Source organism: Cimex lectularius, unplaced genomic scaffold (genome assembly GCF_000648675.2).
Source record: "Cimex lectularius strain Harlan isolate CLEC.00 unplaced genomic scaffold, Clec_2.1 scaffold32, whole genome shotgun sequence".
NCBI lineage: Eukaryota > Metazoa > Arthropoda > Insecta > Hemiptera > Cimicidae > Cimex > Cimex lectularius.
This window is the reverse complement of record NW_019392689.1, coordinates 2,908,305-2,921,069: the sequence shown is the minus strand read 5'-3', so window position 1 is coordinate 2,921,069 and position 12,765 is coordinate 2,908,305. Positions and strand designations below refer to the sequence as shown.

Here is a 12,765-nt window from a genome sequence, read left to right as displayed (position 1 = left end):
GACGAACAAAGGATTGTTTAAACCATTATAATGGTGAAATTCCGGCCTTTGGGGGCTGTAAAAGCGAAATGGTCCAGGCCCTTTTTTAAGGCTTTAATTTTATCCGACCTGTGCGGAAATTCAATTTTCTCTTCAGCCCTCTCGCCTTGAAGAGACAGACGACGTTTTATGGGAAATAATACCACCTCCATTTGATTATATTTACAATTGAACTTTAAATTCGAATAAACTGTGTTAATTTATAGTTTATGATATACGGAACTATCTTCTTCTTCTACTATCTTGTTTAACTTCAGGAACTGTTTTCTGTACGATGTACACATTTAAACAGAACAATATAATCCAATTAAATTACTTAAACTAATAAACGATAAAGTTTCTGGAAAAATTATCTCATATTTAAAAATAATTGTCTGAATATTGACGAATCGGTAGGATTTCCGTCGGGTCTCGCTTTGCGCAACACCCTGCCATGAACCTGCCTTTCTGGTCGACCTTAACCCATTTTCTTAAACCGCATATGAATTGCGGCCGGCTTTCGTGTAGTTGTATGCAGATTCCATTAAGTTATGCCATTATGCTGCGGTTTTCTGTGTTTGGATAATGTGAGGATTTTTTGTACTTTTCGAAACTGCCGAAGCACTTAAAAAATTAAATTACTGGAGGTGTTTCTATGAAATTTCATTCATGTTATCGCCATTTTAGTTCTAAAGAGCGCATCATCATTGCTTGTTCTGTACTAATTAAATATTAAGATAGATATATGTACTGGTTTTTTCCTCCCCCTCACCATAAACATAAAATGTATTCCATACTTACCAATGTTTCATTACCTAACGGTTCGACGTTAGCCCCTCCTGTATGACATGAATTACATTGTTTTTCTACTTTATTTACAATTTTTTTCAGCAATTGTCGACTTTATTAATTCATCAATTGTAATGTTAATGTACATACCACAACATTGTAGGATATATCTGAATAGTCTTTCAAATTGCGTAAATTAGTTTTACAGAACACAGGCACTTAAAATGAAATGCGATAGTGCTGTTTTTTGGGCAATTAGATTTTTTGTTAAAATTCCAACTTTTAAATTGTAAAGATCCATATGTTTAATTTTTGAATGTTTTGGAAGTTTTTTACTTTTTGAATATTAATAGATTTTGCCCTATTATGAAGTTTTGTAAGTATACATAATCATGTTTAATGTTACAATCTGACTTTTTGACTCTCTCTTGTAGAATTGCATTTAGCTGTTATTTACAATGCAAGACCAAAACGATAACATATTGTTCGTACAATATTAAATATTAAACTCAACGGAGATGATGTGCCTATGCAATATATACTAATGGTACCAACAGCCTTTCCATTTCAAACGATAGCAATTTCCAATAACACTGGCTTTTGTAGTAACGATCAACAAATCAAAAGGTTAATCATTGCTATTGTGTGGATTGAATTTGGAGAATCAGGTTTCTCATGGGCATTTATACGTTGCACGTTGCATGCTCCAGGAAACCAAAGGATTTGTTGTTTGTATATATGCCAAACGGAATCACCAAAAACATTGTATATCCAGGAACATTGCAATGAATAAAACGCTGAATCCAAAAATAATTACGATTTAAGCAATGTTATCCACGATAAAAATAATATTGGATATGTAAATATCAAATATCAAACTTAATACAATCATTGATACCAAACATTCAATTGTGTTCATTTAATTAATATATGTGCTCCGATGTGCAATATGTTTACTCAAAATAATGTGTTAAATAACACTTTTTATTATTCCCCTGGCCTAAGAAACTTAAATAACACATATCCCAATATATACTATAATGTTAATTATATAATTATTAATTATGATAAATTTAGAGATTTGGGTTTGTATAGCGACAATGCCTTTAAAATTTGAATCGGTAATTGTTAGTATACAGTATTGTAAAGTGTTTTGACCCTTCATTCGCGCTACACAACGACTTTAACCCCTTTTGAATGATAGGAATTTACTTTACTTTAAGTAATATACAAATATTATTGAATTTTAGTATAAAAATTTTTATTTGTAAGTTAATACTCACCGGATAAACCAAGTGCTGTAAAATTCGCCCAACTCACTGTCCGGATAAGATAGATAACGGATATGTGAGGGCAGGCCGTCGATTAAGAGCACAGATGCCTTAGTTACACTCCATACTATGAAGTAGTAATAATCTGCTTTTACAATGGAACATGGATTATGTTTAAATATCAAAAGTTCATTGGCGGTTCATTGAAGATTCGGCGTCGCTAAAAAAACCATGGACTCCAAGTTTTAATGGACTTCTTCTCCGTTCGAAGGAAATACTGATTTCACGGAGGTAGTAAGCCGAGTTACTAATTTGATCTCTGACACGTGCCCAACTTCCAATTACTCAAACTTTCTTGGTTCCATTTCTACTTTTATCTTAACTGATGGCCGGTTCCTGGATGAATAATATATCGAACAAGTTTAAATGACTTAAGGAAAATCTTTAAAAACAACCACAATTTTTTCTGTTACTACGCTATATTCTACTACACTTTGTTAATATTTTCAGTGATAAGCTACAATATACTACAGAAAATATCACAATAAAATAAAATCATATTCGACGGTTTACATTACTCTTGCCACTAAATTTTGAAAAAGAATTTCTACACTCCGGCGAATAGAAAAAATGCGGCGCTAAGGTTCAGAAATCTGATGATTCTGTGCCGGACTCTTTCTGGTATGACTTAATTTTTCTGGATGGCAAAAACATGGTACCGGCACATAAGGCCGAACCCCACATGACCGCACCGAGTGACGGATGTCTGTCTGGCATCAAACGGAGAGCGATTAGGGCAATGAAAGTGAGCCGGCTAGTCACCACATGTCCGCTCCGACTCCACACAACACACCGCACGTGACCCGCACCGTGCCCGACTAGTTTGGTTTAGTTTGACGTATCGTGTGAGGTGCAGTGGAGAGTTTGTTTTTTAATATATATTTTTAAAATATTTCGTTTATCTATTCTCGTTCGCCTTTTTTATAATCTTAGTACAATTTTATTCCAAAGAAACTAATTGAGGAGGAAAGAAAAGCAAGTTGTATGACCAGACCAATGAAAAATACAGAAATACGGAATATAAAGGCAGAAGAATTTAATTAATTAACAATCGAATAAATTTATTCCATTTCAACACATCTTTTTCCTCTGATTGTGAACCCACATTCTTCTCCTTCTGCGATGATTTTTTCGCCAATTAACATGTTCTTCCTGTAAAGCAAGTGCTATCAACCCATATTCACTATTTTTAAAGCTTCCTAACATTTTTTCTCAAAGAAGCGATGTAAGCTTCGAACGACGTAGCTTTGAAGCTATTGAACATTTGTCCAACATGTTACCGACAAGGGGTTCTCCGTCACCGTCACCGCAAGTCGGTCGACTGTTGGACGTCACGCAGAGCGGGCCCGGTGCGGTCATGTGGGGTCCAGGCTTTAAGGAAGAGTTCAAGCCCCAAAATGTTCGAGGAACTATCTGTCAGGGGGGCTGCACTGTTATGGTATGTGTATGTCGTAGAATGGACCGGAAACATGGTATTTATCGACGGAATTAAGGACAGTTACAAATATATAGATGTATGTACTAAGACTTAATTTATTATCATGTGCTACGAAATTGGTAATGAACAGGGCATTTAAATTTTATAAAGATCCTACATATAGAGCGCTTCGGATTCAGGAATGGTTTCGGTATAATTGTCCTAAAATGTTAGACCCCAACGATCACCAGATCTCAATCCCATTGACAATTTATGGGTAATAGTTGATAGGAACTAAGAAACGAGCAGATCAAAAATATTCATATTGTAACATTAAAAGTCCAACAATCTTGGATTAGTATTTTTTCCAAACAACTTCGAAATTTGTTGGTTCAATGGGGTCTCATTTAACCAATTAATTAAAATCAAAGGAAACTAGTGTTTAACATTTATTGTTTAATGTATGTTAGTTTCATGATTTCTGATTACTTTTGTGACCCATAAATTCAGATTATCAACTGCCAAGGCTACTAATTGACATAATTGTATATTATTTTTCATTAATTTTGAAAAATTGGTTTTTCTTGTGTTACACTTATTTAGGTGTTATATATAAGGATATGTAAGGGTTGAACGGACAATGTGTAGCACAGGCGATCAAAATTTCATGGCTTGTATGTTTTAGCTTTGTTCTTACTAATTCCTGACATTTAATATTCAATATCGGCATATAACGAAAATCAGTTGTTTCATTATCTGATAAAAACTGTGAAAACTCAGGTTAATCATCTGTTAAAGTGTAAATCGATAATTATATTGAACATGCATGTTTTATACCTGTTTATTGCAGAGCTGTTTTTTAAAAATACTCATCAATAAAATAAAAATAAATAATGAATATTTGAAATTGTTAGAATACGCAGTAGTTGCGGCTGCCACAAAAGCCGAAGAAAAGGGTTCACATTTTGGCCGATTATGGAGGTAGCATAACCACCCTCATTTCAAAATGAATGGAATGACCGTCGAGTGGGAAGATAAAATATTTCGGCCATATCTTTGATTCTAAGCTTAGGTATCAAAGCGTGGTCTCCCGGTCTTTAGCCCGATTCCGAGATACGGGAAGTGCCAATAGGAGGCCTGGTAGTGAATCTCATCTCATTACGACACTAAGGGAGAACAGAAATATTGTTATTGCTACAAGCCGAAACTCTTTCCATAGTGCCCGCCAGATCCAAAGAGAAGTACAAAATGTGTTGGGAAGGCCATTATCAACACAAACGATTTGTAATAAGTTGGCCTCACGTCATATGCCATTTTGAGACTACCCGCAGCAACTCAGGATAATATGGTGCAGCGAGCGCCGAGAAGAGAACACCAATTGGAATGCTGTTATTTTTACTGGTGAATCGTGTTTCTGTCTGTATAGTGGTAGAAGGCGACGAAAAATCTAGCGAGAACAGGGGATGCGTACAATGCCCCATTTCGTGCTCCCTTCAGTGCAGTATGGAGGAGGCGGTGTAATGATCTGGGCTGGGATTTACACTGGTTGACGAACTGGACTCTATATGTAGAAACGCAGTCCGTTATGTCTAACAAATTATCGAGGAATACATACCTCAAACCAGAGATCTCATTGGGAAGGATTTTTGATTTCTTGTTGACAATGCCACACATCTATAGGTAGAGTTGTTTATCATGTTTATGTTTAGAAAACCTAGGAATTGCCTATCTGCCGTTTCTCCCATTGTCTCCACAACTCAATCCTACCGAGCAAATGAGGGATGTTGCAGAGAAGGCTTTGCGATCACCATCCGCAGACAGTTTACCTGCAACAACTGAGTGTAGCGTTGCAACATTTATGAAGTGAAATTCCTTATGAAAACCTTATTAACAGTATGCCTAACAGGTGCTCAAAGGTTTTAACTAACAGAGGACATTATACACTGTATGAATTATTCAAACAAATTATTGTGTCCTATAAACCAAATTATGGAATTAAAACCTTTTATTTTATTATTTCGGAATCCCACAATTAAATTTTCCTTCAGAAAAAATATAATAATTTCTAATAAATTTTAATGATATTTATAATAAAAATAAAATAAAAATGCTAAGAAAAGGAAATAATACAAAATTGGCATTATCGCTATTCATTTTTGAGCAGTTTAGGATAAGATTTTTCTGTGAGTGTTTTGTGTCTTGATTTAATGTATTTATTAGCGTGTGTTGAGTTTGTGTGGGTGGGGCGTAGCATAATATTGAGTACCCCACAGACCAACTAAACTTGGTTAGCTTTAGGTTAGGTCTTTTTGGAGTGAAAGAGGCGATATTTTAATACCTCAATTGGTCCCCAATTTTTAGCTGAATATATGATATGAAAGGTAATTAATGATAATTAAGGTAATTAAGATAATCAGTATGATTGTATTTATTAGCGTGAATAAGGAAAGGCCTTCAGCGTAATATCGAGTACCCTGAAACCCGCCAAACTAAGCTTAGGCTAAGTATGAATGTTTAGGTATGCATCAGTTGTAGAGACTTTTCACCATGTGTGAAGGGGTAAATGTGAGTAGAAATCAAGCCCAGAAGTTCCATACGAAAAATCGCGTATCTTAGTACAGGAGAGCCAATTATTTTCGTCCTCAAAATACAAAAAACGCGAAATGCTGCCATAGCCCTGATAGCTAGGTGGCCGGAAAACAAAATCAATAGAAATAAAGCTACAATTCGCTAAATATTTTATTATCGCGTGATCAATAAAAATACATATAAATTAAATTTTTTAAATAAACATTCATTGTTCATACCGCGTAGCCCGGTTTTATTAAGTTTTTTTTTTTCAATTATGCACGTAATTCCAATTTGCGAGGAAAAGAAAAGGTACATAAAAAGGTCGAACGGAAAAAGCCCACATTTGGAAAAGCAGAAATAAGAAAATTCCTGGCATTCCATGATGTTATGTGGTAGAAATACCGGAATCTTTACGTCTTGTGCTTAGAATGAAGAAAATAGCTGAAAAGGATTATTCTCAGTTGTCCGCAACATTTTGTATTTTATCGTATTTTACATTTTTCCTACTTCAGATAGATAGGAATGTTCATAGGTAGATGGATAGATAGATAGATAGATAGAGAGATAGATAGATAGATAGATAGAGAGAGAGAGAGAGAGAGAGAGAGAGAGAGAGAGAGAGGGAGAGTGTGAGAGAGAAGAAGAAAGAGAACATATTCTTCGTTTTAGTCTAGGAAACGTAATTATAGACGAACAATTATCTTACAATATAGTGGTAGAGAGAACATCCTCTCTTATCTACTAAATCATTTAATTGAATTATTTCTTTGCCTTAAAATATCTTGAGAAAATGAAAAAAGTTAGAGAAAAATAATAAAATAAAAATCGTCAAGAAAATAAATAATAAATCGTCAGGAACGTTAGAGAAAGAAAAGTAGTGTGTAAGAAGAAGTGGAGTTAAGAAAAAATAAGGGTGAAAAAATGAGCCCAAAGAAAGAAATGGAGGTAAAAGATCGAATGAAAACGGATAATTGAGAGGGTGAAGAGAGAGATGGAAAGAGAAACAGCTCAGAAAAACAATTTCGACCGTAACAGTGTTAAATTTGAATTGATACACCATTTTCATTTGAATTTACTCAAAATCAACCAATTTTATTTATTAAAACTTTTGATCCTGCAAATTTTCAATTACAGTGAAAAAATTCAAAAAGACATCATATCAAAATATAAAAGGATTTTTATAATACTTTTATACTACATTTTACAACATTTCTCAATGTTAATATTACTCTGACGGGATTAAACTGTTTGAATTTTAGGCAATGACGTCCTTAACTACGACCCAAATTTTATGGGGATACAATTCTCTCCAAGGTTTCTAAACAAGCTTAGAAAACTGATGAGTAAAATGCATCCACCACTGTTGCTGTGGGTGTAGAACCCGTGTTAAGAAGTGATGATCAAATTCTTCACACTGGAAATTCATTGCAAATACATAGATTTCATGTTAATTATCTGGCAATTGCCAATAAGTAGATTATATGGCAAAGCAATTAAACCTTGTAATGTATCATAAATTATATTTTTACATTTAATGTACTTTTTACACAGGAGAAAGTGTTACGTTTGGGGGTCTTCAGTTGATGTTAAACTATTAGCATTCCTCTCCACCTCTAAGCTGAACTTGTGCTTTGACCTTTCCCCTCCGGCCCCGGAGATGGATGTTATTATTATTTTTTTATTGTTTGCAATCATTTGGTTCATTTTCTCCAGCAACTCTTTCGTTCTCCGGTCTAAATTTGTCTTGAAATGCTCCTCCTCGGCGAGTATCTCCTCTTTTGTCTTCGTCCTTATTGGCACACTTTCAACTTCATCGGATTTATTTGGAGCACATTCGCCTACAAAATTATTGAAGATGTTAAAACTTTCAACAGGTTAATGCCGGTTCTACTCAGAAAGTAAAAAAAAAAACTCTTTTGTGAGTAGAACAATCTTTTTCAAGTGTTGAATGGTAAAATTTCCTTTTGTGATCTGCAGGGTGATGAATCTAGAATTTTATAGGTACCTATCATCTTGATATGCTCTTCATAGCTGAGAATATGTAAGACGCGTTTCGGCATTTCGACCTACTAACCGAATCCTGACACCACAAAAATCACACAACAAAAAATGCTGAAACACGTATGACAGACAAAATCAGTGAGGATAGGCCCTATCAAGATGATAGGTAGCTATCAAACGATATCAAATTATATCTATTGAATTAATAAACTCATACCATCGTTGTCTTTTTCATCGTTAAAAGGTCAAAAATAAATGCAATTTACTTACGAAAATACTTCTTTCAAAATTTTTAGAGGTATTTTATCTCTCAAACCATCATTAAATTGAAATAATTTGGTACTGAATAATTGAAGTTGCAATAAAGCTAGAAGGCGAAAAAAATTGAAGATTCATCAGTGGCAGAAGTTGTAAAGCCTCAATAATACTTAAACTTTTATTGTTTATTGCACATTGTTTGTTTGATTACTTTGAATTGTGTAAACCAAAGTAAAGTCTACTACCATTTTGGAAAAATTTTAGGAAAGCTCCTATTGAAAAGAATTCTCCCAATTCTAAATTCTCAAAATATAATCCTTCCAAACCAGATGGTTTGGTTTAATTTCACTCTTCTGTCAAACAGAGCAATCGCGCTATATATAATATATAACATAAAACATATAACAACATATAACGTATAACAACATATAACATAAACATATGTTTTAATACAGAACTCAAGCACGACTTCTTGACGAACTTTCTAATTTACCTATCTAAAATGAAACGCTGCTTAACATCTCCCTATTTATGCCGATATGAACTTAAGGACGGGTAGTCTGCGGTTCAACCAAATATTCCAACATCTGTCGCACTCAATCTGCCCAATCCTACGAAAAATACTAGATGAACCATTTTATTTATCGAACCTAACAACATATACAGACTTAAAAATTCCTATCGTTCAAGACGAAACCCATTCTCCTCACTGCAAATATCACAAAACCCTCCCAACCATCGTAAATCAGCACGTCAGAAACCTCGTATCTCTACGGATTCCCTCGAACCTTCTTCGTCGACGGAAAAGACAATAGCCGCGAGATCTCCTAGATGGTGGTGATGGTGATGTTACATTTCGGTATTATTGGAGTAATACCAATCGGTATTTTCTCCACTCTTGTTTTTCATTTTGTACATATTTCATTGCTCTTTGTTTACACGTTGCCTACTTGAAGGTAGTTGTATTGCACTGTCACCCGTTCTCAGGATGTTTATCTGTGGGTGAGGAAACAGAAACGGATACAAAAAGAAAAAAATTAACGAAAACCCAAAAAACCTTAAATCAAATAAATATTCTCACAACTTTACAAGAGTGTCCGAATAAACCCTATACCAATATTATCTAAACAAATATTTTTTTCGACGGATTCTCCCTCTTTCTCACTTTAAAGATACAACCTTTAAGACGGCCTGAGCGCCCCTGCCTTCGTTCGCCCAATCCTTCAGAGTACCTATCGGTTGGCATACTGCAAATACATGCTATCAAAGCGTGTGCTATACAAAATCATAAAAGAGGTTACACTGACAAAAATGTACAAAACATCAGACAACCAAGCCGCCATAAAAGCATTACCACTTGAAAAAGGCAACATCCAAAGCATTCATTGAATGCATCAAAAGTTTCCAAAACGTGAGAAAATACAACAACCTAACAATATCCTGGGTGTATATCCATAAGAGGAATCTGCTAATTGAACAAACAAACAGACAAAACTGGGCAGAGGAGGATGTATACTCCTAGATCGTATATATTCTTGGGATTATAAAGGCAAACGAGTGCGTAGTGGCCCCAACGTTTATTGCTGTAATCTAGCGACCCTGAAATCGAACCCAACATTCATACCCGACCGCATCTCACGATATCTGAATACTATCGATTAACGGTCACTAATCTCTACACATTCATACCAATGGGCAGAGGTGGCAGACACAGTAAACTTATTATTAAAGAACCCTCAACAAAACTTATTTGGGGTCGACCAGCCTTTAATACCTATTAGGAAAGTAAACAAACCGGACGAAAATGAGGTGAAAACCTTGTATACAAGAGGAGACCGTAAAAGGAGAAACGTCTTTTATTTTGTTCAGTGCAAGGAGTTAGGCAGTCATAGCTAGAATAAGCCGGGGCTGAAGATGGGCTCTACGCAGCATAATTTTTTTAGTCTCATAGCGTGTATATATGCAAATAAAATAAATTAATACTTTAATAATCTTTCAATTGAATTATTTCAACTTTTAATCTTAATAAATTTTTAATTATTTTAATGCAAGATTGATGATTCGTCATAAATGTTGCTAAACAATTTGAAATAATTTCTTTTAAAATATTACAATCAATACTTTATTGTTCTCTATTAACATTAAAAAACTACTAACATATTAACAGATGTAAAAAAATTGTTTTTTTTTAATTTATCAACCCTGAACATTTCTGAAACAACCACCCGCATAAAACATTTTTCTTAAATGTGTATTTTATATGTATGAATAAATTCACTAATTTATCTCAGCAAGCTGTTTGTCGCTATTCTCAAGAGGAGAAATGCGGTAAGGTGACACCAAAGTTACCGCACCGTGGACTTTAATATTGTTAAACAACCGTAGACCACTTATCACCGAAGCGACCTCGGCCACTCATTAATTCCTATTGCAAAAATGTTTCCGACATTGGTCCGTTTTCACGAAGAATAACCTGGTTATCAATTAAGAAGAAGCTGATAAAATAATTAAAAATTTAGTATTAATTATTCAGAAAACGTTATGCGGTCTGGTGTGAAATTATGGTGTGATGTCGCATCTCACGATTTCTGAATAATTATCGATTAACAGTCACTAATCACCACACTTTAGTATTAATCTAGAATCACACCTGTGAACAGTGTGATTCAACACATACAGTCCCGCTAATGTGCTAATGTAGAACAATCGTGCATAAAAAGTGTTTCTATATGAAGCTGCAATTTGCTTACAATTGGAATAAAATCGGGGAGTCGAAATGATAAGTTTATGGTATTGGCGATCGAAGTCACGGTAGCTCAAGTGGTAGAGCAGTGGCGTATTTAGCCGAAAGTCGTGGGTTCGAATCCCGCCTGTGACACAAATTTTTCATTTCGAAAAAATTGTGTATAATTAATTGGGTATTTATAATATAATTAAGTAAAAGATGATAAAATATTTTAAAAATTTGTAATAACCTGGTTATTTGTTCTTGAAAACCTCAGAAAAATAGCTTTACAAAGGACTTACAGCCAATTGTGAAAACCAGCAGGAAGATCGCTACTGCATATGTCGGAAGTATTTTCATTTTGACCATTTTCCACCTGTTAGTAATTTTTCTGGGCACTTTTCACAACCGGAGGCTCGCGAGGAAAGAAGCGATTTAACCCTTCCCACTGCGTCGTCGAACTTGGTAAGAAAAATGGGAGAAACTGCAAATTGAGCGTTTTTCGTGATGAACAAGCTGTTAATTCGAACTATAAACGTTACTTATTGTCACAAAACAGGTTTTCTTTCTATGTTTCAAGGACCGTTACTATAAACCAATTATTTCCTTCTAGATCAATTATTAAGGTGTGAAAATCAATTACATAGATGATCCAATTATCAACGGATTTTCCAGAGTAAATTTTCATTTTTATTCCTTCAACTAATAAATTTTATTTATAAATATCATTTAAACTGCCAAGGTCTTCCGGTACCTAAAGACGCCGGCTCCTAATGACTTACTTTATTATGACTAAGCGCTGCTTTATACTGCTTTTACCACTTCTGGTTCTATCAAATTTTATTCATTCTCTTTCACTGCGTAATATGCTTAAAGTCGTAAGTTCATAAACATATAAAAAATTTATGAAGAGAATAAATAACAAATAAACAACGTTAAAACAAATCGTTTGTATTTGTTAAGGTTTTTGTTCCATTCTGACAATCTGAAAAAAACCAAGATAGAAAGGTTTTTTGACAAAATGTATCTCAAAATCTTTTAAACAGTGTTAGTGTTATACGTATAAAGATACAACTACAAATTTATTTCCGACCACATCTCTGATCCCTAAAGTAATTGTCAATATGCAATAAAAATATAACTTAAAGCAATGTGCTACAATTAAAGTCTTTTAATATAAAACGTGAATATTGAACTCAAAGATCAAATATTTGTTCGATTAAATCAGATTTTTGAACAAAACTGACTCATTTTGTAACAAGAAATATTTATGTTACCAAAAATTGAAAATAATTTATATTGACATCACAATTAATTAGTTGCTAAAGTTCTGAGTATTTATTTAATTGTAGCATTATTAGATTTTTAATCAACGGCCATTCAGAATACAAATAAAGTAGTTATGAAAATGCTGTGAACACTAAATGAAAGTTCGAAGTAAATTTTATGTGATGTACTGAAAAAACAAAAATACTTATTTAACAATTTTTTAGTATAGTTATTCAGATATCGTGAGATGCGGTCGGGTGTGATGTAGGTTTCAGAAAAACATTTTCTTTATCGTGCCAACGTTTCGATCTTTTATTGACATCATCTTCAGGGCCTGGGATTTACAAACAATGTTTACATTTAACAATTACATTTAGGATGTGGAT

General features: G+C 34.1%; 1 protein-coding gene across 1 annotated transcript; it reads right to left on the bottom strand.

The window, feature by feature from the left end:
* Positions 1–7,629: 7,629 nt before the first annotated feature.
* On the bottom strand, positions 7,630–11,749 carry LOC106671974. Its single transcript, XM_014403002.2, has 2 exons — positions 11,413–11,749; positions 7,630–7,964 (listed from the first exon to the last, which is right to left on the bottom strand). Exons 1-2 carry the CDS (start codon positions 11,477–11,479, stop codon positions 7,687–7,689), a joined length of 345 nt encoding a protein of 114 aa, XP_014258488.1. The 5' UTR covers positions 11,480–11,749; the 3' UTR covers positions 7,630–7,686.
* Positions 11,750–12,765: the final 1,016 nt, after the last annotated feature.